The sequence below is a fragment of the Acomys russatus genome, chromosome 30, assembly GCF_903995435.1.
Source record: "Acomys russatus chromosome 30, mAcoRus1.1, whole genome shotgun sequence".
In the NCBI taxonomy this organism is placed as follows: domain Eukaryota; kingdom Metazoa; phylum Chordata; class Mammalia; order Rodentia; family Muridae; genus Acomys; species Acomys russatus.
The window spans coordinates 16,823,788-16,851,735 of NC_067166.1; the positions used below are offsets into that span (position 1 = coordinate 16,823,788).

Here is a 27,948-nt window from a genome sequence, read left to right on the forward strand (position 1 = left end):
CTTCTACTGGGGGTTCTAGGCATAGCATTCGGGTCATCAAGCTTGCACAGCGTGTGCTTTTACTCTCTGAGCCATCTTGCCAGGCTCTACTGTCTCATTTGTGTCCTTGTCTGAACACACTTTCTCACATTTATCCATGTAATGGCACGTATCTTCTTTATCCCCTTTGGTGGCTGCTACAATTCCAGCATGTGGATCTCTCACATCTGACTTATCGATTCCTGCCTCATATCCCCCTATTTAACAGGGTCTATTCAGTATTATTTGTCCCATAAAGGGTTAAATGATGGCAATTATGAGCATAAAGAGCTGCCTATATTATTACCTCAGCTCTGTGATGTAACCATCTGTGTATTGCTGCTGAGATAAGCTCAGCTGTAAAATAAGAGCCTAGAAACGTTTCCCTTGCCATCGTCGCTAAACATTTCAGAAATATTGATGTGAAATCAGCAATTGCCTCCAAATGAAGAAATCACAATGCCACAGAAACCACCACAGTTTAACTGACATGTTCGTGCTGAGTCATGGGAATGCTCACCATTGTCAGTCTTGGACTCTTTCACCTTCAGGAGGGTGTCACAGTACTTGTTGGCGCATTCTGGGAGTATGTTATGGATATTATGAGAAGAAGACTTCAGTACAGCCAAGATGTGTTCTGACTGTTTTCTCTCCAAACACTCATTGACATCAACGACCAGCGTAACCCCTGGGTGATGAAGAAGGACAAAGTTTCAGGTAACCATTAATTTATACTCATATATGGTAGACAAATATTTAATTCAGCCTTCTAGATGCGCATTGGCATTTTGCTATCCAGCCACTTCTTCTTCCAATAGTCTGACCATGTACACCCGGCCAATCGCTAATTCATCTATCAGTTTGGGTTATAAAGAAGCATGGTATGTTGAAACTGCAACAGTCTCTGGTTGGGCTTGTGTGGGTGTGAGCGCTAACTAGGTGCTGGCTGTAATATAATCTCTGGGGCGTGCATGGCACAGAGGCTCCACCCTGCCACTTACGTGTTGACACCCGATGAGGAATGTACACCAATGGTAGACACACAGCCCTGATCTATAACTTATATTTGAGAACTTGCTTTATGAAGACAATTATTTTAGAGTAAGAAAAATGCTAATTCAGCTCTGGAAATCCTAATCTTCACTTATATTACACTGACATTGTTGACAAGGTTGTCATAACCAACCTAAGGAAATGTCCCAGAAAGGCACAGTGAGTAGAAATGGGCAACACAGTTAGAAACTTTATTTTGGATCAACTTAAACTTAATAAACTTCTTGAATTTCTGCCTTGTCTCATAAATAAAAATCTTAGTGAACTCTTGGTTGCTTAAAGGAAATTATGAATTCTTTATTATTATCCACTTAATTCTAGAAAAGATTGTCTTGATTCAGCCAATGAAATTGTTTGTGTTATCTGTAGAAATGACGGGAGATGAGGGGAATGCCAAGTTAAAATATTTTCTACATTTAAAAAGATCTTGATGAGGCTGAGCATGGTAGCACACGCCTTTAATCCCAGCACTCAGGAGGCAGAGACAGGCAGAGAGCCGTGAGTTTGAGGTCAGCCTGGTCTACAAAGTGAGTCCAGGACAGACAGGGTTACACAGAGAAACCCTGTCTCGAACCCCCCCCCCCCCAAATCTTGATGAAAAGAAGGGAAAACAGATTTTCCCCTTACCCACATGCCAAACTCTTCTAAGTGTCAAATAGCTGTCACAGCTAGCTTTGTCAGCTTGCACAGCCTTGAGTCAGCTGAGAGGAAAAGCCTTGACTGAGGAACTGCCAAGTTCATACTGGCCTGTGGGCATCTCTGAGGAAATCGTCTTATTATTAATGTGGTTGGCACCATCTTTAGGTAGTTCTGGGCTGTGTAAGAAATCTAACGAAATAGGAGCTAGAGAGCAAGCCAGCAAGCAGAGTTCCTCCATGGTCCAGATTCCCACCCTGACTTCTGTCAGTGATGGACTTGACCTGGTGGTATTGGCCAAACACAATCCTTTCTCCTGTAAGTTGCTTTTGGTTGGAATAAAACTAGAAATGAGTCTATGGTTGTCATCAAATTATGCTTGTAGGTGCCCAATATCATGGGGAACATCATGCACAGATACAGCTAAAGGAAAAAGACACATGTGTTGACTTTTGCCAGCTTGGAGTCAAAGGCCTGTGAGTCCAGAGACGCTGACCGACAGTATCCGGGAACTCGCGCAGACTCGGCCGACTACCGAATGACAAGCACAGACAGCAGTGAGCCTTCACTCCTGTGCGGATATTAGTTAACAGTGGTGAACCTTATCCAACACTTCCCCTTTTCCAGGAAAGCTCTGCAGGATATGGAGCTGACATTTGAGAAGTCTGTGGTCTCAGGGAAGTAGGAAGAGCAAGTGACAAAGAACTCCTGCCTGAACACAGGATGGTTGTATGGAACTAACCTGACAGACTAATCTTCCTTAAAAGATATATGATGTAGGCGCGAAGCTCTCGAAGACAAACATACTTCCTGCAATTGAATGTGAAGGAGCAAAGAGCTGGCATACAGGTGGATTTCCAGCACCAGCTAGAACTGTTTTCCATGACTATCTGAAACACATCTCTGAAAAAGCCCAGCCAACAGGACTTACTGCTCCTCATTTCACTCAGTCTGTGGTACACAGTAGGTGCTTAACGTTGAGTCGTTCTGAGCAAAGTGAGTGATACTGTGGAGGACACAGTTGCTTTAGCATGACATGTCCTCCATGTCCTCAGGGGTTTTTTTTTTTTTTTGTATCTGCATGCCAAACTGTGACAGCCAAACCCTTGGAGTTTGTGGCTTCTGCTGGAAACAACCTCGGACTTTAGAATTAGGCAGATGGGATGAACAGGCAGTGTCTCTTCCTCAGGGGTCCCCAGGGAGGAAATCAGGTCAGTTCCAGTGGCCAGGGACGTGTATCACCTACTCTGATGACTTTGGCGCTTACTCTGTGGCTTGCCGTTGAGTCATGGATAGCAGAAGACACCCGATAACTGACCTTCAGAAAGTGCATTACTGCTGAAAACATTGAAAAATCTCCTCTAAACCTCTTAGGAGAAAAGCTTGCTTTGGTTCTCAAGCTGCCCCCTCGTGGCTCTCTTTAAGGGGTGTACTCACAGGCAGAGAAAGTTTCAACACAGCTGGTTCTTTCATGTGTAAAGCATGGGTTGGGTTGACACTCGGTGCACAGCATGTCTGGGTTACTGCATGTCAGCACGAGGAAAGGTCTAGGGGAGACTGTTTACTCCTTGGGGTATACTGATTGCGGGGGAAAGGTTGAGAAATACTGGACTAAAAACTCAAATGTTGATAGAAGAGATTCTAGTGAAAACAAACCCTTGGGCACCTAGTCCCTCTCTCTTTTCAGTCTGGTCTACGGTGGCCCTTTGTTAAATCTAGGTTGTTTCAGACCTAGGAGGAGAGTTGGTTTTCACACAAAGGAGGAAGAATGTTTTAAAAGTAAGGCAACATTCCTACTGAAATCAGGATGTTCTTGTGTTAATGTCTGACTGCAGATAGCTTTAGCTTTAAATACCAGTCTCCTTTTATGGGTACATATTATAGGAGGGGACTGTAACTCTTGTAGCCTAGGTCAGGACACAGAGCATGGAAGAGTCCCGATGGACAAGCAGAGAGCAACAAAACCACACAAGCTGAGAAATGTCTCATTTTTATAGTTAAGGGACCAGGAGTCTCCATGTGGAAAGCAGACTCAGCAACACACAGGCTGGGTGTAAGGAAACAATGAAGAAATAACTCTTAGGTTGGCTGGATCTCTAAGAAGGGGGCATTCTAGGCTGAGTGTCTGCATTACAACCTCATTTCTATAACGTGCCTTGGCAGGCCTCGGCTATCTTTAGTGTATACGCAAATTAAAAACTCCCACACACCCCTCTTGAATGTATTTTTCCTCCCAAGCGTCAGTGTCTTAGGAATGGCTTCAAAGTTCCTAAGGATATAAAAGTCCAGGTCAGAAAAATTAACACTTTTTTTTTCCGTCCAAGCTAAGGATATAACGCCCAGATGTTTCTTACAGATGCCTCTACATCTGGGGAGGGACACTAAGCTGTTCCCACAGCTCTCCGTGACCTCAGATAGGATGGCACAGGGTCTAGCCATGCCAGGGAGTGGCCAGTAGCTAAATTATACTTTGAGGACTCTTGTTCAACTTTGAGTTTGGGAGACTGTTCCTATATCAACCTAGAAGCCATTTCAAATTCTTCTTTGATAATAGAGGTAAAAGACGCAATAAAGACTTTGATCCGCCGGGCGTGGTGGCGCACGCCTTTAATCCCAGCACTCGGGAGGCAGAGGCAGGCGGATCGCTATGTGTTCAAAAGCCATCCTGGTCTACAAAGCGAGTCCAGGACAGCCAAGGCAACACAGAGAGACCCTGTCTCAAAAAAAAAAAAAAAAAAAAAAAAAAAAAAAAGACTTTGATCCTTTGAACCCAACATAGGGATCCTACCTGTGGCGTCCCAGCACAGGGCAGGCAACCCTAGGGTGTATTAAGCAGATAGACCCACTGGATGCTCTGGGAGAGGAATGGCAGATGGAACTCCTTATCACCTGATTTTTAAAAGCCCCTGCTCTGGGGAGCAAATGGCGACATTTAGATCTGCTGGGATTAGAGTTTATTCACTGAAAAATCTGCTAATGTCTTTTGGGCACCCCCCCCCCCCCCCCGCTTCCCAGCAGTCACCACGCAGATGGCTACGAGTCCTTCTGAGGATCAGGTTAACAATATAATTTTTTGGCAGTGAAATGACATCCCGGCTCAAGGAGACTTGGCCTGTCCTTTATTCAAAGGGGCTGTGGGCTTGTCAACAGACTCTAATATGAGACTCTGGGGGTGGGGTGGGGTAGTGGCTGGGACTGTTTTCAAGATTCAAGTTATATCTTTCTCTTAAAATTTTTCTTACACTTATTTGTGTGCACACATACATGTGCACACACGTGGAGTACAGAGGACAGCTTGTGGGAATCAGCTTTTTACCATGTGGGTTCCAAGAATCAAACTCAAGGCTATGGCTCTTGGCAGCAAGCACCTTTACCTGTTAAAGCATCTGTCTTAACTTCTTTCTACATGACTTAGAACTCTTCCATCTATACAGGTCAAGTGGCAATTTCATAACTGCTGGTCAACTTCATGTACAGGAAGATCACGAACAGCTGGCCAACTCCATCAGTCTCTGAGTGAGATGACTTCAGAGTCAACCACATCCACCTGCTTTGGGGGACTAAGAGCTAACACCAGTCCCTCCCTGCAAGTCTGACCTTGCGTTTTCTTCTCCCCACCTCCTCCTTCCCTGCCTTCTGGTCTGTTTCTGTGACAAACTTCTACTACAATGGAAAGCATAAGAAAGAGAACAGATATTTATGGTGAAGAAACAGTTTTCTGTGGATCAGTAGGAAAACAAAAGATTGGATTTAAACATAAAATTTCAGAGCCTACAAAACATTTTTGCTCTCTGGATTGCGTTTGGCAGCACTGTCAAATTTTGTTGGGCGACAATATCCGATTACTGGAAATGAGGCTACTAGCTAGTGAGACACACACACACACACACACACGCACGCACGCACACAAAACCTAAAAAGCATTCTGATCTTCCTAGAAGTTCAAAGTGGATGACTTCAGGTGCCTACCCACATTAAAACCAAACCAAACCAAACAAAGGAGCAAGGCAGGTTTGACAAGCAGGAGATGTTGAGGGCTTACATTGCTTTGCTCTGCTCTCGTCCACGTTGGCCTCATCGATGGCTCGCTGTATTTCATCCAGCCAGAGCATTTTAGAAACACTCTCAGGATCCTAGAACAGTGGCATAGAATCAAGGAACAATGAATGCTGGGTGGGACAGAACCAACTGCGATCTTCAGGAGTCATTCAGCAAACACGAGGTAGCTCCACCATGGCGGCACAAGCTGGCGACAGGCAGGCCACACAAACCCTCATCTACAGCAGCCCCTAGTTCAGAGGTTCCCAACCTGTGGGTCGTGACCCCACTGGGATTGCATATGCACTATCAGATACTTACATGACATTTTACCATGGCAGCAAAAATACAGTTGTAAGGCAGCAATGAAATATTTTTACGGCTGGGCAGCGGGGTAGGGGGGGTGCCCACAACATGAGGGACTGTATTAAATAAAGGGTTGCAGCATCAGGAAGGTTGAGGGCCATTGCCCTGGAGGGACAGCTGTGTTGCTGTCCCACGTGGCTTCATTCCTTCCAATCTGGTCTGCACCACAAAAGTTCTTTACAGTAAGAACCACCTGGTCATTTAAAAATGGACGTCTCATTCCATCCTTCCTCTGCTTAACCTTAGAAGCGCAAGCTCTCTTCTCAGAAGTGTGGATGTAGGTCCAGGGATGCCTGTGGCTTCTCACTCCTTGTTAGGACCTCCTTCAGGCCACAGCACTCTCCCTGCTGGCTATTACCATGCCTCATAACTCACAGCTCAAATGCCACCTCTATTAAAAAGCCGCCCATAGCTACATAGTTAAGCATTCTTCTTCCCCCAGTGTGCCAGGGGGGATGCTTTCAATTTGAGGGAAAACAGTGATACCCATTTTTCCCCCCAGACACCCAGAACAAAACAGAAACAAAAATATGGTAACCAGTCTGAAGAAGTTAAGGATCTCTTGGAGAGGCCAGAAACGATCAGAATATGCTCCATTCAAGGTGATTTTAGCTATTTCACATGGTTAAGAAAGGCAAGAAGGGGTTGGTGTGCAGGAGAACAGAAGCTAAGTAGTTAACAGTGGCTTCAGAAGGAAGTGACAGCAATGGTGCAAACGCATGGGATTACTTTTAGTGTTTTACATTTGGATGAATTCTGAAGATTTTGCTACAAACACAATGCTGGCAGCTACTAATGGGGGCTTCAAGTCTATTTTATAAGTGCACATTAAATGTTTTCAGGGTAGATTTAGAATTCCACGTTTTTTTTGGGGGGGGGCAGGGGTTGGCTGTAGAGATGGCTCAGCAGACAAGAGCAGTGTCTGCTCTTCCGGAGATCCTGAGTTCAATTCCCAGCAATAACACGGTGGCTCATAGCCATCTACATTTGGGAGAGCTGATGCCCTCTTCTGGTGTGTAGGTGTACATGCAGACAGAGCACTCATACACAAAAGTAAATAAATAAATCTTTATAAAAAAAGAATTCTACAGTTTTAAGGATTTATTTTATTTCTAGTTATGTATACATGTGTCTGCATGTATGTGTGTGTAAGTGCAGCTGCCCTCAGAACCCAGAGAGGGCACTCTACCCTGGAGTTGGTTACAGGCAGTTGTGAGCTACCAGGCATGAATGCTGGGAACTGAACTCAGGCCTTCTGTAAGAGCAGTGTGCACTCATAACTGCTGAGCCACCTCCCCAGCCTCCAAAATTCCAGTTTTAAGACGCAAGTGCTTATTTATACATAGCAACGAGTGTTGTTTCTTATACCTGGACTCAAGATGCCTGGTGGAAAGTCTGTGGGATAGCTCAGCTGGAAGCACAAGGTCCTGAGTTTGAATCCTTGGGACTCATTAAAAAAAAAAAAAAGAAAGAGAAGCTGGGCTGGAGAGATGGCTCAGAGGTTAAGAGCACTGGCTGCTCTTCCAAAGGTCCTGAGTTCAATTCCCAGCAACCACATGGTGACTCACAACCATCTATAAATGGGATCTGGTGGCCTTTTCTGGTGTGCGGGCACACATGCAGGCAGAACACAATATACAAGATAAATAAATCTTTAAGAAGAAAGAAAGAGAGAGAGAAAGAAAGAAAGAGAAAGAAAGAAAGAAAAGCCAGAAATAGTAGTGTGCCATTCTAGTTTCAACACTGGGGGGTGGGTAGAGACCGGAGTATCCCTGGGATGCATGGGCCACTCATCATCATTAAATTGGCAAGTTCAAGACCAATGAGAGACCTTGCCTCAAAAAACCAGGGTGGACAGTCATCTGAGGAATGACACCCAAGGTTGTCCGGTGGCTTCCCTATATATCTGCATGCCTATGCACACACCTATTTGCATGCATACACCCCTTTCCCCACATGTGTACCCACATGTATAAACACACATATATATGCTCATGCACCCGTGTATAGCCGTAGTACATGGAAGGAATTAATTCCAGCACTGGGGTTGTCTGGGGCTACACGTCACCACTGAGGGCTCAGGAAGTGTAAGGGGTCTGGAGGGAGACATGAGGGTGACTAGTTTCCCTCAGGAGCTCCATGAGATAATGTGTGTAGTGAGTTCTCATGAGCCAGACACGTGCCATTTCCTCCTGCATTATTGGGGGCAGACACAGTGCTCTAGAAAATTCATGAGGCCTGCTTCCTGAGTCATCCCCAGCCACACAGCTGTAACACGGGAGCTGTCACCAGGCAGCTTAGCAAATGTCTTAGGAAAGGAAAATTTGGAAGAGGTTCACGCAAAACCAGGGACAGAATGAGGGGCTGGAAGAACAAAAGGAGACAGAGAAGCAAGTTTAAGCAAATGACTTCCTTAGTGTGTGTGTGTGTGTGTGTGTGTGTGTGTGTGTGTGCGCGTGCGCGCGTGCGCACATGCGCATGCAAGTGTGTGTGGGGTCAGAACACACTTTCATGGAGCTGCTTCTCTCTCTTCACTTTTAATCAAGTTTCACGGGTCAAACCCAGGTCACCAGGCTTGAGTAACCAGCAAGTGCCTTTACCCCTCTGCACCTTCTCACTGGTCCAAGGACTTTTTTTTCCCTTCCTGTTTCCAAACACACAGAAGTCCCATACTCTCCAGGAATAGTTGAAAAATAGAGCATTACACAAGTCCCTCCCATTCTCAGTCATCTTCTGGAGAGCCCATGGCTTCACGCAGGACACAGACCACACACACTGTGCCTGGGATAAGAAAACGGTGCCTGTCCCACACTGAAGATTAAAGTATTACTCTCAGAAACCAAAACTAAAGCCCGGACTTTGCAAAACCAAACAAATTTAAGTCAACAGTTTTGAGACCATGATGTACTGAAATAAAGCTAAACACAAAACCAAGAGCGAAAACAAAAAACGTACTGATGTGAAATCCCCATTTCAGCCGTTCACCAGAGGACTGGGTGATAGCGTGGTAAGGGCCGGGCTTCACCCAGCTCCACAGCCAGGCTGCGTGTGAGGGAGTGATGGGACAGTGGACAAAATGACCAACCAGCCCACATGCAAATCAAACCACAACCTCCTCAACTTGGGTGATGCCAGGAAAGTAAAAACTTGGGTGATGCCAGGAAAGTAAAAAAACAAAAAAACAAAAAACCTGCCGCCCCCAATTTTCTGGGGTTATTGTTTCTACTATACTAGAACGTTCTTAGTTTATGGTACCATAGATGATGCAGTTGAAGTGTTAAATCTGACCTTTGGAAATGACTTCGTTTGGCTAAAGTCAACCAAGAGATAAGAGAAGTTAACATAGACGTCTATTATATCCTTGCTGCCCCCTCATCTCCTTTAAGTCTCATGTGAAGCTTGAATTTTCTGATTCTTGCTGCATTTTAGAGGTTGGAATTTAATATATACTGCCCATTAAGACAAATGTATTATAATCACATTTTCTTTTTTTATGGTTTGTTAAATATACTTAACTGTACATTATGATGGCTACGATACAAATGTGATACATACGTATAATTTAGAATGCTTATTATAACAAATGATCTGTACATACCTTAGGATGGTCAGATCAATAACTGGGTTCAGGATGGTCAAATTCCCCAGAAGGGTGCTAATTTATGCCATTCCTGGTTTCAGCACCAAATGAAAGCTTAAAAAATAGTCTGGCGCAGTGGCACACACCTGTAATCCCAGCACTCTGAGAGGCAGAGGCAGGTGGATATCTATGAGTTGGAGGCCAGCCTGGTCTACAAAGTGAGTCCAGGACAGCCAAGGCTACACAGAGAAACTCTGTCTTGAAGCCTGTCCCCATCCCCAAAGAAAAAGAAAAAGAAAAAAAGAAAAAGAAAAGAAAGGAAAAAGGAAAGGAAACATGACTGCTCCTAGATATGGTGGAGGAGAAAGTCTATTGTAGATAAAAAGGAGAGCACAGACAGAGTGACATGAGCAGACTGAGCTGCTACGCGGGGAGAGGGGGAGGGGAAGGGAGACGGGAAAGAGGGGAACCAAGTAGCCAGGAAGCCCAAAGGAACAAAGAGAGTAGGTAACCAAAACAGTTGAATTTTTTTTTTTTTTTTAAGGGATGAGCAGCCCAGCTCTCCCCACCGCTATCCCGGGCTGGAGAAGTTCAGCATAGAGGGGGCAGGGCATGTCAGCCAGGAGGGTCCTGTAACAGGGACTGAGGGATGCTGGGAGAATATGGTGGTCAGTGTCAACTCTGATATGTTAAATAGGCACCTCAGTCATTTTTCCCAGGTTTGGACCCTAACACTAGTGAACTGTATATTAAAATGACTAAGAATATAAATGTGATGTGATATGTGTGTGTGAGACATCTATATCTATATCTAGAACTAGGTATATAGATGTATATTTATATCACATAATTTAAAATGCTATTACAGACCTGTTCATCAACAGTCATGGATAAAGCAAGTCCTTGTACCTCAGTATTTTATTATGATCTCGGTTAGCTCAATTCAAATAGAGGTCTTTGGTGTGAGTCTGTCCTGCTATCTAACCAGAGTTAGTAAATGGCTGAGGACACACTGATCTACGGCAAAGGAACCTTCTTCCCCAGAACAACAACAACAAACAACAACAACAACAACAAAAAACCCACAAAAACCCTCAGTTCTGGACAGGCACAAAGGACCGTCAGAGCAATGTAAGGCAGGCAGAGAATTTTCTTCTTCTTTTCCCGTGTGAGACAGGGTCTCACTGTGTTCCCGAGGCTGGGCTAGAACTCACAATGCTGCCAAGGCTGGCTTTCAGCCCACTGCTGTCCTCTTGCTGCAGTCCACCTGTCCACCTGTCAAGCGGTAGGGTTATAAATATGCACTACCATGCTCAGTTGAACAGAGAATTTTAGAAATACTCTAATACCCCTGATGCAATTTTAACTTCTTAACTTTTTTTGCCTGGCAGGTGTGAAGCCCTGGGTTTGTTCCCCAGCACCACAGATGCCAGGCACGGTGATGCCTGCTTGAGACCCAAGCAACCCAGAGGCAGGAGGAGGACTTCAAGTCAATCCTCAGGTGCATCTTACATGCAAGGCCAGCCTGGGCTATATGAAACCGTCTCAAATAATAATAATAATAATAATAATAATAATAATAATAACAACAACAACAACAACAACAGGTCCAAAGGTAGTGAGTTAGCACAATTGATTGTTCACAGTTAGTTACAGATTGAACTCCTGTTTTACACTTCTCCCCTTCAACATTGCTACACTTGACTAGTCTTGGCCAGAGTGGTGGCGCACACCTTTGATCTCAGTACTTGGGAGGTAGAGGCAGGCAGATCGCTGTGAGTTTGAGGCCAGCTTGGTCTATAAAGAGAGAGTTCCAGGACAGCCAAGACTATACAGAAAAACTCTATCTAAAAAAACAAACAAACAAACAAACAAAACAAAACAAAACAAAAAAACAAAGAAAAAAAAAGGGTGTTGGAGAGATGGCTCAGGGTTTAAGAGCACTGGCTGCTCTTCTAAAGGTCCTGAGTTCAAGTCCCAGCAACCACATGATGGCTTACAATCATCCATAAAGAGATCTGGTGCCCTCTTCTGGCATGCAGGAGTACATTCAGGTAGAACACTATATACATAATAAATAAATAAATCTTAAAAAAAAGGAGGATGGGGTATTTGCTTTTCATCATTAATTTAGTTTACAGTTATATGATAAATTTAGGAACCAAAACTCAAAATGAATAACAGAGGGCACTGTTTCATTTTGATTCTTGAAAAAAATATTTCATATTGTATTCTGACAGTAAATAAAATAATAAAAATAATTCACATTGTATTTAATATTTCCCCTCTTCTCAACTCCTCCTAGATCCTTCCCACCTCCCTAGCTGCATGCTACAAAATAATAAATAAATAACACACAGACACAAAATCCCACAAAAAACACACACGCATAAAACTGGAAACCAAAACATAGCAAAAGACCAATAAGACACACACACACACACCTACACACACACACACACACACAAAAAGAAAGAAAGAAAGAAAGAAAGAAAGAAAGAAAGAAAAGTCCAACAAAGCAATGAGAGAAAAGGTCTACAAAACCACCACCGAATTCCCTTTTGTTAGCTAACCGCTCCCGGGCCACACGACCCACCCTGACATGTGGATAGTATACTTAGTGTGACAGGAGGAAACTGATTTTTCCTTTTCCAGTAGGTACCAATTGCAGATGGCTTCTGGGTCAATGGTGGCAGCGCTTGTCCACTTCCCCTCTCAGCTCTGGGATCCCATTCGGCTTGCACCTGTGCAGGCCTTGTGTGTGCTGCCACAGTCGCTGTGAGTTCACATGTGCACCTGTCCCGTTTTATCTGGAAGACACTGCTTCCTTGGAGTCATCCATCCCCTTTGGCTCTTACTCTTTTCTTGCCGCGTCTTCTGTATAGATCCCTGTGCCCCTGAGGGGAGGACTTTGATGAGGACATCCCTTTTAGGACTGAGTGCTCCAGAGTCTGCCACTCTCTGCATGTTGCGGGTCTCTGTGTTAGCTCCCATGTACTGTTAGAAGAAGGCCTCTCTGACGATGGCTGATGGAAGCACTGAAGTTTAAGTATAATTTCTAACCATTCATGTGTTAAATAGAAGGCACAATTCTGGAGCTATGTTTTTGAAATGGGGGGAAAAAAACCCTGAGCTGTGGAACCAATTCAAAGCTAATTGCTGCTCAGCATCTGTTCTCCGCTTTGTTTCGCAATCATCTCTGCCATTACTTAAATGCCCAGGGGAGAAATACAGCACTGGTTCTAAATAATAGCAGGGGATGAGGAAGAGCTAAGGGGATATGGCAACATGCTCCAGAGAGGCTCAGTCTGAGTCACGCACACATACGGAAACAACAAGTGACCACATCCTTTCTCTGCAGAGGTTGGACAAGTCCCTGCCCACACAGCACAGGGTAGACAAGTCCCTACCCACACAGCACAGGGTGGCACCTTTCTCTGGCTTCCACTCATTGCTAATGTGTGGAGCAGAGGGGAATCTGCCCTGCAACTTTGCACACTCAATAACAGCCCACAGCCAGATCTCAGGACCTCAAGATGAAAGTCCTTATCTTGGTCGTGGTGAGGATTCTGTTTCTGCCGGCCACTGCTTGCCAACGTGGTAAGTCCTCTTCTTCTGGAATTGCCTGGGTTGGGGAAGTGGACGGTTTGTGCTTGCAGGGGTCAAAGGAACCTAATTTTCTTGTTATCTCCCAGGAACTGTGAACCCAAAGGCAATGTATGATCTGGGTTTCTAAAAGGTAGTCTCATAAGGGCATCTGAAGTTTACTCCCAGGTCGAACCTTGTCAGAGACCAAGTGTTCTCTCCACTAGTACTCACAAGTTTGTGCCAGAATCAAGATTATCTACAATTAAGTCAAAAAGCATTTGTGTGTGTGTGTGTGTGTGTGTGTGTGTGTGTGTGTGTGTGTGTGTGTATGTAGTGTCTGCATGTGTGAAATTTCCTGATGTAGAAATGATTGCACTTTTCCCAAGGAATTAAAACTCTTTTAAAAAGAATTTATAAATCTTATAATTTCTTTTGAGGCACCACCAGCAGGGAAAAAAAATATTGCCAGGAAAGGTCATTGGGTTTCAGCAGCCAGTGACATTAACAGTGTTTCCAAGGTTAAATACCTTTTTTTTTTTTTCCTTCCTTGACCTTTCAGTACCAGGGAGTTTTCTCTTTCCCCCACCCTACATGTATACATTTATATATGTTTACATATATAGGTGCCATGAGTATGCATAGCTTAGTCGTATGTAATCTTAGAAATAAGATCTCCCAAATATAATTATTTCACCTTGAACATGTCTTCTATTTTACCACATTGTGGCAGCTTGTGACTTCTGGACTGCTCGGAAATGAATTAGTTTGAGATAGGGCTCTCTCACTGTCACGTCACAAGGCAATCAACAGTGTTAAGCGAAGGAGATGGGATGAAAGCAAAATTAAACAAAAGGCGATCCCCACAAAGGAATGAACCTTAAGTTGAGGTCCCTGCAGAGAGCTTAGGAGGAGGGCCCATGGCAGGGGACTGTGCAGCAGGGTTTGGCCAGGTTTATGGCTTCTCTGAGAGGTGAAGGCAAAATGCTGAGCCACGATTACAAGGAAATGAGTTTCGTGAGAGGGTTCCGTCCCGATGCTAGTAGAGCCTGGGAGAAGTGCAAAGTGGGACTTTAAAGGAAATGTGGGTCAGTGGCTTCACCCTGTGCCATGGGGAGAGGTGATGGGAAAATATGTCACCAGAAAGCTGAGAGCTGAGGGTCATGCCCTCTGGATTAGATGCTCTCTGAAGCCTTCTCCCAGGCTGAGAGCACTTCAGAAACATCGCACCAAACAGAAACCAAAGAACTCTAGTCAGCTACAATATGACAGTAAAAAACAAAAAATCCTGGTCAGTTCTTTTCTTCTTCTTCTTCCTCCTCCTCCTCCTTCTTTGGCTTTTTGAGACAAGATTTCTCTGTGTAGCCTTAGCTGTCCTGGACTCTCTTTGTAGGCCAGGCTGGTCTCGAACTCACAGCGAGATCAGCCTGATTCTGCTTCCCAGAGTGGTGGGGATTACAGGCAGCAGGAGCACTACTCTTAAGGAAAGCCAGGTTTTGACTAGGCTTCGGTGGGGTCAGACCTGAATTTTCCCAGGAGTTGTCTCCACTCAGCATGTCTGTAGATGCTGCGTCTTGGCCAATCACAGGATTGGCCTGAAAACTGACTAACACTTGGTTTCATCAGCTTTCTCGCCAGACCTTGGGGAGAAAAAATTTGTGCACACGGTTCCACCCAACTTCCTTATTTTGAGGGATAGCAGGCTTGACTTCACCCAGATGTGAGTGTGCACAAGGCTTTAAGTGTCTGGGCATTCCTCTAACGCTCGTATCTACACACACACACACACACACACACACACACACACACACTGCTACCTTCCAAATTATTCTCTCCTTGAGTGATACTGGGTCACCGTCACTTCCCAGTTGTACTGACAACACTGATCCTACCTGATACTTTGAACTAAGCTCGTGCAAACTCTGAGGTCTGAATGAGTTTGGAGCAAAAGCCAGAGATTAAACCAGGAAGAGAAACTGACTCCGGATGAGGACAGTCCTGCTGAGCATCATCCTCGAATATTTAAAATGGAGGATGCAGGGGTTTGTGTCCACACCTCAGTGGTAGGTCCAGCACTTCACGTTGGAACGCACGAGGTTGAAACTGGCATTTAAGGGGCTCATGATTAACATGCACAAACTGAGTTGTGCCAAGTGTCTACAGCGCACAGTTGATATGGTTCTTTCATTTTAAAAATTCATTTTGCCAGGCGGTGGGCGCACGCCTTTAATCCCAGCCCTTGATAGGCAGAGGCAGGTGGATCTCTGCAAATTCAAGGCCAGCCTGGTCTGCGGTGTGAGTTTCAGGACAGTCAAGGCTATATAGAGAAATCTTCTCTTGAAAAATAAGACAAAACAAAAATCACTTTTAACTCCTCAGACTATCACAGCAATTCCACCTTTTGATTTTTCTTTTTGTCTTAAGCTTGCGGTTTCTCCTAAAGCCCATCTTTGCGTTTGTTCTTCCCATCTCTCTCCCTGGGTCATCTCTCCATTCCCCTAATTTAAACTACAGCCTCTGCGAAGACTAAGAGATTCACGCCTCACGCTTGCTCTTGGCTTTCTTCAGGAATGCCACATCCAGCCTTTGAAATGCCCGCCTGACATTTTACGGACTAAAATTCCCCCAGATGTGTCAGCTCAGTCATACTAGAACCTGAGATTTTAGCCAGGGGTGGTGGCACACACTTGGAATTCCAGGACTCTGGGGGCTGAGGCTGGAAGACAGGGCATGGCTGGGTTATAGCGAGACCCAGGCTTGACACACCAAACAAACAAGCTGCCTGTAAACCGGAGATTTGAATTCCTCTCCCCACTTTATCTCTTCCACTCTTGCCTGATCCCAGTTATAAATGGCATCCTCTGCCTCCAAGTCATTTGGAAAGGAATCCTCCTGTCATGTTGTTTGCAGAGCCTACTCTACAGCCACATGACATGTCCCTCAAAGGCCTGCTCAGTCTGATATTCCCATCCTCACCTTCTACAAAAAATAAAATAAAATAAAAAATAAAATTTAAAAAAATCATGGTTTTATTCGTTTCCTGTGCAGGTTATAATAAATGGTCACATAAGAGCCTGCTTTAAATGACACAATTTGGACCATCTGATATGTCTGGAGGTCAAAATTTTTAAAGTCAAGGTGTTGTTTGGGGCTGTGTTCTTTCTGGACGCTCCCCAAGAGATTCCTCATTCTTGCCTTTGCATGTAATCCTCAGCTCTTAGCTACTTTTTCATCCTCAGAGCCAATAGCAGTTCAAGGCTGACCCTGATCCTCTTGCCTCACATTGTGTAAGGACTCATGAAACAGTATTTAGGCCACATGGCCAGTCTAAGATTCTGCTCTCATCTTCTGATACCTAAGAAAATAACCCCCTTTCCGCATGAGGTAATGTATTGAAGGTTCTAGGAGCTAGCAAGTGGAATCTTGGGTTGGGTAGAATATTATTCAATCTATCACAGTAGTCATTCCTCTGCAAAATTTGTGCACAGAGAGGGGACGATGCGGGTCAGTGGTACAGCAGTTGCCTAGCACTGAAAAGCCCCGCGTTCAATTGCCAACATGGGGAGACTTGTATGTGCAACCCCAGACTGTATGAACAGATCACGGCTCCAGAGGGGAGTTTGGTGGCCCTTCGGGAACTGTGTGACCCACTTTCTCAAATTCAGCTCTAAGATGCACTAAGTTAGCACAACACAGTGCATGTCCAGGCATCTTCTCCTCGGGTCTAAGTATTACTTGTAGATGGCAGTGGAGTGTGAAACTTTACAGCACTGCCATGTAGGTAGCATTTTTGGAATCAACTGACTGGCCAGTCCCAGATCCCTTGGCCGGCCACCACCATGAGAACGCACATCGTGTATTAAGTTCTATCGCTCTAGCTTGCTCATCTTTGCTTATGCTTATCTGTGCAGTGACAGTTTGCTTGAATACTTGGCTCGGCTATCTCCTGAATGTATATAGAGCTTACAGACAATAGAACGTTTTCCTAGAATGTTCTACTTCGTTGCTTCGTTTCCTCTAGCACAGTGGTTCTCAACCTACCTAATGCTGCGACCCTTTAATACAGTTCCTTATGTTGTGGTGACCCCCAACCATACAATTATTTTTGTTGCTACCTCATAACTTATTTTGCTACTGTTACGAATCATAACGTAAATATTTTTGGGGGGATAGAGGTTTGCCATAGGGGTCACGATCCACAGGTTGAGAGCCACTGATCTAGCACTAATATAAACTCCTGACATGCAGGGCGTTGTCATCTCAGCTTGTCATTCTCACAGAAAAGCATATGATACATACATACATACATACATACATACATACATACATACATACATACATATACACACATACACACATGCCTGTGGGCTGTAGCAGCTATAGTGGTTAAAAAAAAATAACCCCAAACCCCAAGTTCTATAATTACAGAATTCATATAGCAAACATATCATTGTATTTTTGTCCAAACCACAGGTAGGACTTGGTAACAAATCATATGCTAATATTTCCCTTTAATTACAGGCATGAAAAATGTCTTAGACAACTCAGCAAAGTCAAGTTTAACTATTAAGACTTTCAATGGTGCTCCCCCAAATACTTTTGAAGACTTCCCACTTTCTGACATAGAGGGCTGGACAGGAGCCACCACAACTGCCAAAATGAAGTGCCCTGAAGAAAACTTATCAACTCTGAACGTGAATAATGCTACCGCGGGATACCTGAGAAGTTCCCTAAGTACCAAACTGATACCTGCCATCTACATCCTGGTGCTTGTGGTTGGTGTACCAGCAAACATTGTGACCCTGTGGAAACTCTCCTCAAGGACCAAGTCCGTCTGTCTGGTCATCTTTCACACTAACCTGGCTATCGCGGATCTCCTGTTCTGCGTCACCTTGCCATTTAAGATTGCCTACCACCTCAACGGGAACAACTGGGTATTTGGAGAGGTCATGTGCCGGGTCACCACAGTCATTTTCTATGGCAATATGTACTGTGCCATCCTGATCCTCACCTGCATGGGCATCAACCGCTACCTGGCCACTGTCCATCCTTTCACATACCGGAAGCTGCCCAAACGCAACTTCAGCCTGCTCATGTGTGGCCTGGTGTGGGTGATGGTTTTCTTCTACATGCTGCCATTTGCTATCCTGAAGCAGGGGTACCATCTTGTGGAGCCAGGGATCACTACCTGTCACGATGTGCACAGCACGTGCGAGTCCCCATCTCCCTTCCAGTTCTACTACTTCATCTTCTTAGCGCTCTTCGGATTCTTTGTCCCATTCGTGGTCATTGTCTTCTGCTACGCAACTCTCATCCACAAACTTAATGCCCAGGATCGTCGATGGCTGAGGTACATCAAGGCCGTTCTCCTCATCCTTGTGATTTTTACAATTTGCTTTGCTCCCACCAACGTTATATTCCTAGTTCACCATGCCAACTACTACAACAAGAACACTGACAGCTTGTACTTCGTCTATCTCATAGCTCTGTGCCTAGGTAGCCTGAATAGTTGCCTAGATCCATTTCTTTATTTTATCATGTCCAAAACTATAGATCAGCTTACTTCTTAAGCCAACAGTGGCCAGGTCATCCTAGAGAACAAGGAAAGATATCTGTGAGCACGTACATGCTTGGGTCAACTTGTCCATGACACCAACAGCTCAATGTTTTGATTTTAATTAATTAATTTTTTTTTTTTTTTTGAGACAGTGTCTCACTGTACAGTCCTGGCTGGCCTGGAACTCTCTATCCAAATCAGGCTGTCCTTGAACTCACAGAGATCTCGCTGCCTCTTCCTCCCTGGCCACAGCTCCATTTTTAAGCTCCTATGAAATAGTTTTTCGCACATTAAACATTATAAAATTATTAGGGTTAAAAATACTTTGTCTTTATAAGAGTATCTTAATTTTATTTTATTTTTTCCACTGTTTTGGTTTTTCAAGATAGGGGTTCTCTGTGTAGCCTTGGTTGTCGTGGACTCTCTTTTGTAGACCAGGCTGGCCTCGAACTCACAGAGATCCTCCTGCCTCTGCCTCCCTGAGTGCTGGGATTACAGGCGTGCACTCCTGTGCCTGGCAGAGTGCCTTAAGTAAAATTATCGTACTCCTTATGACAAGTGACACATTTCTGCTTGCCTTCCTGATTCTCCACGCTTTAATCTTCCTCTTCCCTCCTGTGAGTGGCATCAACATCCTGGAAATTTGGCTTTATTCATGGTTCTGCCTTCTCTTTGCTTTTGGTTGTCGTTGTTTTTGTTTTGTTTTTTTCAAGACTGGGTTTCTCTGTGTAGCTTTGGCTACCCTGGAGTAGCCTGGCCTCCAACTTTTGAAGATCCTCCTGCCTCTGCCTCCTCGAGCGCTGGGAATAGAGGCGTGTGCCACCGTGCCTGGCTCCTTGGGCAGCCCTCGTTGTCAACTCCCTAACACGGTCTGTGGAACTAGGCCTGCCTGCCATTAAACATCAGGCTTGCTCGCTTCACCACCAACTCGTCTTCCTTCCCTTCCCTGCTGCCCCATTCTAGCATCTTCCCTTTCATCTGTCCAGCTTTCTAAATCTTTAAAGGACTGTTCTTCCCTTACTTCCAAACTAGAAGTGTCATTTTCCTCATCTGGATTTCCAAGACACTTTAAAAAAGTAATTATGGCACTTCTATACAAACAATCCTGCTAAGCTCATGTGCATATAAACATTAGTTCCATAAGCAGTTAAGTTCTCTATATAGTCAGCTCTTTGTACCTGCAAGTTTCATACCTGCAATTCAACCAACCACAGACCAAAAACACTTGAAAAAAATATTTGCAGGAGCTGAACATGAACAGGCTTCTTTTTTTTCTTTTCACGACTCACTAAACAAGACAGCTTAACCACTCTTCACATGGCATTCACACTGTATTTTGTATTTCTAAGTCACCCCAGGTGATGGGAAGTGTATGGCGGGGGAGGATGTAGCCCAACACAGTACCATTGCCACAGGGATGCAAATCTGTGGTGTTTAGTGTCTTCAGGGTCCCTGGAAGCCACCAGGGAGGAACGATAGAGAAGGTGGTGTCTGTCCCCTTTGAGGCTCTTGTGGTCATTAAATGGCAGTGTTCTGTGGGGCCAGCTGTACTCTTTGCATAGCATGTGGCTCAATGACAGGATAAAACCCCAAGGCACCTAAACATCACGGAGGTCTGTTTAGTCTTTCCTGGCAGGGCAGCACACTCAGTGTGACATAATTTACAATCAGGCTTGATTGAAAAAAAAAAAAGAAGAAGAATTAGTTAAACAGCAATATACTCATAAAGTCAATTAGCAATTTAAAGAATGCCTCCAGCTATTAAGTCTCTAGATGATTCCTGTAGGTAAACTATTTCTCTTAGCTGAGGGATTCAACAGGAGATGTAATTAAGTCAGTGGCTCAGAGTGGCGTGCCCCAGGGGAATACAGATGGGGATGAGGGAATCTCCAAGCACGCTGGGCTGCTGAGGTGAAACTGTAAGTATTTAGATATGTGCGCCTGACAAAACTTTGTTAAAAATCAATGAAACAATAAAAACACATTTTAAGTGCACGTGGTTGAGTGTATATATATAGTTTCCTGTTTCATCAAACTTGGACATAAAACTTGCGCACGTATTTGCCAGACGATCTCGAAGTCCACACCTCACAGCTCGTCTCTGTTTCCTGCAGCACCATTCACACTGGCTAAATAAAGAATCTGGCAGGAGCCCAGGAGAAGTGGATGAGCCACAGTCTCCAGGAAACTTTCCTTTCTAGCAAGGCTTTTCAGCCTTAGAGGAGGAGGCCATGCATCTGCAGAAAAATGATCTCCACATCTGGAGATCATCATGTCAAGCAAATTAGGTCATCTCAAAAAAAAAAAAAAAAAAGGAATACTGTGGGGTTTTTTCCCCCTTTGTGGTGTCTAGATTTTAAACAAAGAAACAAAATCATGTATATGTGTTTATAGAAGACGACAGAAGCGGACTGTCTACGGAGGACAAAGGGGAAGGGGAGGATTGAGAGAAGCAATGAGAGAGGGTCTCAGAGAGGACACGCTCAACGAACAATAGATATTTGTTCAAAAGCATTAACTAAAAAGACTTGGGCTGGAGAGAGATGGCTCAGAGGTTCAGAGCACTGACTGCTCTTCCAGAAGTCCTGAGTTCAATTCCCAGCACCCACATGGTACCTCACAGCCATCTATAATGGGATCTGATGCCTTCTGCTGGCATGCAGGTGTATATGCAGGCAAGAGCGTGGATACATAGTAAATAATCTTTAAAAAAAAAAAAAAGACTTTATAAGGTTACATAAAAAGTAAAAGTTGGGGTTGACAAGATAGCTGAGTGGATAACACTTGCTACCAAACACGACAACCTGAGTGATTTCCCCAACCTACACTGTGGAAAAGAGAAATGACACCTGCAAGGTTGTCCCCTGACTTCTACATGAAGACTGCCACTCACACACTAACAAAATAAAGTAAACATCAAATAAACCTTAAGATGAGCATTAAAATAAATCTAAAGCAAGTTTTTTTTTCTCCTGAGACAAGGTTTCTCTGTGTAGCCTTGGCTATCCTGTACCCACTCTGTAGACTAGCCTGGCCTCGAACCCACAGAGATCCATCTGCCTCTGCCTCCTGAGTGCTGAAGTTACAGGTGTGTGCCACCATGTCCGGCTCTAAAGCAAGTTTTAAGGCTCTAAACATTTCAGTAAAAAGAACTCATATTGAAAGCTAAGTCATTAACTGTAGCAGTTTGTCCTGGCAGAAACACAGCAACATATACTAGTTAAAAGCACAAATAAATCCAGTAACACTCACCTTTAATCTCAGGGAAGCAGAGGTAGGTGGATCTCTGTGAGTTGGAGGCCAGCCTGGTCTATACAACAGTTCCAGGACAGTCGGAGCTATATAGTGAGACTCTGTCTCAAAAACACATGAAAACAAACAAATTCAAACCAACCCACCAATCAACCAATCAACCAACCAAGAAACAAAGCAAAAACAAACAAGAAAAAAAACAAAAACAAAAACAAAAAAACCACTTAATTATTTTTGTAACCATCCAAGAACGAACCCAAACGTTAATGGGGTATAATTCACGTGTCAAATAGAGCCTTGGATTTTAAAGTGCTCTTGATTCACTGTCTCCAGTGGGTAGATGGACGGAATATGCTCTGCTAAGTATCTGCTGCCATGTTCATTACTCAGTCTTGTGATTAGGAGATTCCTCCAGTTTACACAGAGTACCCAGAATCCTCACTAGCTCCTCTTCTGCCCTCACTCCCTGCTGGGCTTAGCATCCGTTCCACAATGCTGCCGCTCACTATGCCCTTTGCTTGATACTGTAAATGCCAGTAATATGCTTTTATTACTATTGCTTCCCAAGGCTAGAAGACTGTGGGAAGGTGATACCTCGAAATGCCGCCAATATGCACACAGGGATTTTCTAGGAACCTAGCAGAAATGTAAAAAAAGAAAAGAAAAGAAAGAAATACATAAAGACTCAGCTGAAGAAACAGAGTCAGATTTCTGTTTCCAAAGAAAAAGATTAGTCTGAGAAAACAACAGCAAACACCCCTAATGGATTGTAGGTGGAGATAGAGCTTAGTGGAAGGGCATGTGCCCAGTAGGTGTTGAAGTCCTAAGTTTGATCCATAGCTCTTCAATAAACAAAGAACAAACCTTGAAACCAAACTGCTTAAGAACATCGGTTTAGCCACTGTGGCACACTCCTCTGACTTGCAGTGTTGTGAATATGTTAGCGACAGTCAAGGCAACTCTTGTCCCTGGGGCACAGGATGAAGTAGTCTGATCCCTGAACTCGCACCTAGAGCCCTCCTTTCCGCGTTCAGTGCTCTTAACACACCAACAATGCCACTGCTTATATACGCAGGCTGACTGCCCGACATGCTGCTCTCAAGCTGTGGGCACTCAGGAGAAACCGTCTTATTCTCAGAAGGGTCCTGTGGGTTGGGCCTAGATCTAGAGCCTGATAGTAGCCTGTTATCCCACACCACCTGCCGGGAAAAGCTTTGGCTTTGTGCAGCTGGCTCCCCTCAAAGAGAGGAATCCAGATGTGTGGTGGGCAGAGGACACTCTGTACCTCAGAATGATCTCCTGACACAGGCATTACCACCCTTGATGTGCAAGGTAAACACGAGTGGCTTCAATAAGTCCACATAAGCAGGATTTTTGTTTGTTTTGCTGCTAGGTTTCATGCTATAGTCACACACACACACACACATACACACACACACACACACACACACACACACACTCAGCCACACACATGTATTCATAATACCATTAATATATAAAACATTATAAAACACAATTTGACATTACATATTCTTATTTAACCTTTATTGCAATTCTATACAATAGGTATTCTTTTTTGTTTTAATATTTATTTATTTGTTTATTTATTTTTTTGAGATAGGGTTTTATTATGTAGCTCTGACTATCCTGGAACTTACTACGTAAACCAGACTGGCTTTGAACTCACAGAGATCCATCTGCCACTGCCTGGCTACAATAGGTATCCTTTTTTTTTTTTTTTCCCCTTTACTTTTCACATGTGAAAATAAATGTATACACATGTGGTGGTTTCACTAAGGTCACATAGCCAGGATCTGAATGGTGCGTATCTATAGCACAAGTGAGCAACTTGCGGACCCACTGTGAGCTCTCAGCTACTGCTTCAGCACTGTGCCTGCCTGCCTGGCTGCTGCCGTGCGCCCTACCATGATGGTCATGGACTCAACCGCTGGAACCGTGAGCTGCCTTGGTAATGGTGTTTTGTCACAGTACTGGAACAGTAAGACTTGAGTCTTTTTTTACTGGCTGTATTAGCCTGAGCCCCAACCTCATCTTTTTAGATGAGGCAGCACCCACCAATTGCTAAAGCTTAGCTGAGCAAGGTTTTTGTAAAGAGCGGCCCCTGGGAAAGCACAGCAGAAACGCAAACCCATTGCCAGTGCTGACAGAATGCCCTGCCTGGGGTCACAGATCCCTGGATTTTTAAGGAGGCCATCTATTAGTGTGAAGCAAACACAGTTTTGCATTTACCAATGGGAATCAGTGGGAAAACAGGTCCACAAACATCTCCTATGCACCCCAGCCTTGAAGCCCACTTTTTGGAAGGTGTCTTCTCTTAGAAATATTTCATACACATTTAAGTGCATGGCTCATCCTCCCAGGGATGTGTATCCCATTTTTATGTGTATTAAAGTATGTTATTTTAAGTGACATTTACTGCACTAGGGATTTTTATAGTGGATATTACACGGGGTTTGGGCCCCAGCATTGCCAAGGGAAAATAACCTATTACGGTCATTTTTGGTCTTTTGTCCTTGCTGTAAGGAACATCTCTCACCACCTGTCTTAATATACCATCACATATGTTTCCCCAGTCAGCTGGACACAGTGATGGTCCCAGAACTCATCACCTTTCAGAAGAGGGCTGGGAAGCAGCCCCCAGGAGCTTCAGTCATACTATAGTGGTGATGTTTGTTTCGGTGTTAGGGTCCACAGTGTATCCTATAGCTACACACATACACACAAGAATCACACACACGGCTCAGTAGTTAAAAGTCCTGGCTGCTCTTCCAGAGGACCGGAGTCAGGTGCCCAGCACCCACACCAGGCAGTTCACAGCTGCTAGCAGCTCCTGTTGCAGGAGGAGCCAACACCTTTGATATTATCCAAGTAGCTCTCTACTTATGTATACACATCCACACACATAGTCACATAATTAAAAATAAGTCTTTATAAAAACTACACACACATATATTTTGTAATGCCATTAGTGCATTGAGATATAGGAACGCATTTATATATTTGATATTCTTGTTAACTCTCATTGTAATACTGCAGGACAGGTATTATTCTAGTTTTTAATGCATGTGAAAATGAGCGTATATGGCTGTGGCAGTTTGAATGAGGCCGCAAAGCCAGAGTCGGAATGGTGCCTGCCTGTCTCCAAAGCAAGCAACTTTGCCTCCCGATGCTGTTATTTTGCCGTCTGCCACGGACACAGTTACTTAACTCCTAGTTCATTATCTTAACCCTCGTGATGATGCTGAAATGACTCAAGGGCTATTACGAGAATTAAATGAGAGATGCTTAACTACCACTGTCATGCCTGCAAACAGGAGATGCTCAGTATGCATGTGCCCTACCCACAGTGCTTTTCCTGCTTCAGGGGAGGCAGATCCTGAGCTCTGAAGGTGTACTCAGGTGTGTACCTGAGAATATGGATGGCTGACGACAATGGCCATTGGACCAGGCGGCATCACTCCCACTCCTGGAAAGTCCCGCAAGCTTGAAACACTCAGCCCAGTATCTAAGAGCACTGACTCTTCCCGAGACCCCCTCAGTGGAAGTCCAGATGTAAATAACACCACTGCTCTTCAGGAGGACTCCAGGTGAGTCCCCTCCCATGGGTTAGAGAAGAGTATGAGGGTATCTGTTGAGCACTGACCTATACAATGCTCACCCCTCACCCAGCTGCCCAGGCACAGTTCTGTTCTATCTCCATGGCAACTTCTCTTAAGGTTCTTGAGCACAGTCTCTCAACCCTCAGTCTCTCCTGCTCTCTCACCCTTCCCTAACAAACAGTGGCTGCATCAGGAAGTTCCTGACCATTTGACCATAAGGACAGAGAACTTGCAAATAGCAACATGTGCCCTCTACAGCCCACTCTCCCCACCCCCGCCAGATGCTGTACACTGCCCGGGCACATGAGGTATACACAGGGAATGGCTAAAGGACTGCTCTGGATAAGAACTCACCTCCAACTGAGTTTTGAGTGGAGGAGGAAAAGCAGCAGATCCGCTATGGATCTGGATCTTTCTCTAATGTTTGACACCAGGAAAACAGCCTTATTTTCATTCTTGTTCACTGATTCAAAAAAAGCTCATGAGATCTATGAGAAATGGATCAGAAAGTCTTCCCACTCACGAATGTAAGCATACTGAAACCTACCCTGAGCTTCTGGGATTTCATATGGAACAAAACATCCTGGTAGTGCTGGGCGCATGCTGGGTCCACATCTCTGATATTAGCAGTGGGCAGCAACAAGGTGTCTAAAGTCTTCAGAGGGTTCCCTTCGTCGATGGCTTCATTGATGTACCTGAGAGCTACCATTCCTGCGGGGAGAAGAGCAAGTTTTCTAATCACAGCATACGACACACTCTCATGCTGCATGCTACAAAGAGCTAAAAATAGTCATGGTGAAGCTGGAGGCATGATACGAGGTACATGCACAGAATCTATTGCATTTCTCTATGTATATAATGTGCAATGGATTCCAACCACTATTCCATTTCAGGAATGCGTATTTAGGAATGATTTAAGAAACACACCACCTGTGTATCAAGAGCTAAGAAACACCCCAGAAACAACTCTAGCAACTGAAACACAGAGCAAGGCATCTCACGGCTGTAGATGGAAGACAGAAATACTCCTCAAAGAGGCTGGGGGAAACTGGGAGGAGTGGAGGGAGGGAAAGCTGTGGTTGAGATGTATTGTATGAGAGAAGAATGAATAAGAGAGAGAGAGAGAGAAAGAGAGAGAGAGAGGGAGAGGGAGAGAGAGAGAGAGAGAGAGAGAGAGAGAGAGAGAGAGAGAGAGAGAGAGAGAGAGAGAACTAGCTCAAATTGACGTACAGTTCCAGGGTAACTCTATAAAAAATCCCAGGGGCCTTTAACAAACAGAATGTGATTAAACCGACCCCTGAATGTACATAAAACATAAAACACAAGAAGCAAAAACCACCAATGCAATCCCAAAAGAGGAAAATGCCAGAGGATTTCTCCCATCTCAGAACTCTTTACAAAGCTACAGGGCCAAGTTCTGCAGAGTCCTGGCATAAGGAAAGCCACATAGACCAGCAGAACAGAATGGAGGTCTAGAAGCAGATGCTTCCAATTATGGTCAATTGCTTTTTTTTTTTTTTTTTTTTTTTTGACAAAGGTGCTGAAGCAATTCAATGGGCAAAATTGTCTATGAAGACTGCTGCTATACAGCAAATGGTTGGGGTCAACCAGATGACCGCATGTGTATGAACAAAGTTGGACCCATACATCAAATCCTGTACATAAATGAACTTAAAATGGAATCTAGACCTAAATGTAAAGGCTAAAACTACAAGTTATAAAACGCTTAGAAGAAAGCAGAGGGGTATATCTTAATGACTTCAAAAGCACAAAGAAAAAGAAAAAAATGGTAAGGTACATGGGATTTTTGCCAAAAATCAGACCTTCTGTGCTTGAAAGTTCTCAAAGAAAATGAAAGGGCAATTTAAAGAATGGGCAAACTATTTGCAATTACTCATATCCAACAAGACTAGTGTGTTACATTTTAAAGAGTTCCTGTATTTCAACAATTAAAAGATGGTAACATCAATTTAAAATAGGCGCAGGATTTAAATTCACTTGTTTAATGATGACACATAAATTCAGTAAACATATGAAGAGATGCACAATATGTTAGTAATTAGGAAAATGCAAGCCAAGTCATAGTATGTTGACTGTGATTTAATTTAAAAAAAGATCAGCCATAGTAAGTGTTGGTAATACTTGAGAGAAATAGGAACCTGTATGCATTCTTGGTGGGGATAGAAGGTGGTCCAGAAACAGTGGAGAATAATTTGGCAGGCCCTCAAAATGCTAAACATAAA

At 44.1% G+C, this 27,948-nt stretch overlaps 2 protein-coding genes across 2 annotated transcripts in view; one reads left to right on the forward strand and one right to left on the reverse strand.

Moving 5' to 3' along the window:
• The window catches only part of Iqgap2 (IQ motif containing GTPase activating protein 2), a 282,578-nt gene that overhangs the window by 67,493 nt on the left and 187,137 nt on the right, over positions 1-27,948 (reverse strand). Inside the window, exons 13-15 of the mRNA XM_051172543.1 lie at positions 26,253-26,416; positions 5,750-5,840; positions 539-706 (exon numbers count right to left, since the gene is read on the reverse strand). Coding sequence (XP_051028500.1) covers positions 539-706; positions 5,750-5,840; positions 26,253-26,416 — 423 coding nt within the window. The remainder of the gene's footprint in view (positions 1-538; positions 707-5,749; positions 5,841-26,252; positions 26,417-27,948) is intronic.
• On the forward strand, positions 13,228-19,063 carry F2rl2 (coagulation factor II thrombin receptor like 2). Its single transcript, XM_051172544.1, has 2 exons — positions 13,228-13,291; positions 17,798-19,063. The coding sequence occupies exons 1-2, from the start codon at positions 13,228-13,230 to the stop codon at positions 18,844-18,846; spliced, it is 1,113 nt and encodes a 370-aa protein (XP_051028501.1). The 3' UTR covers positions 18,847-19,063.

What these genes read in the sequence shown, in the direction of transcription:
- F2rl2 (XM_051172544.1), top strand. Translation starts at nt 13,228, where the DNA reads ATGAAAGTCCTTATCTTGGTCGTGGTGAGGATTCTGTTTCTGCCGGCC. An exon ending in GGCCACTGCTTGCCAACGTG is followed by an intron (nt 13,292 to 17,797) that starts GTAAGTCCTCTT and finishes CTTTAATTACAG; the next exon opens with GCATGAAAAATGTCTTAGAC.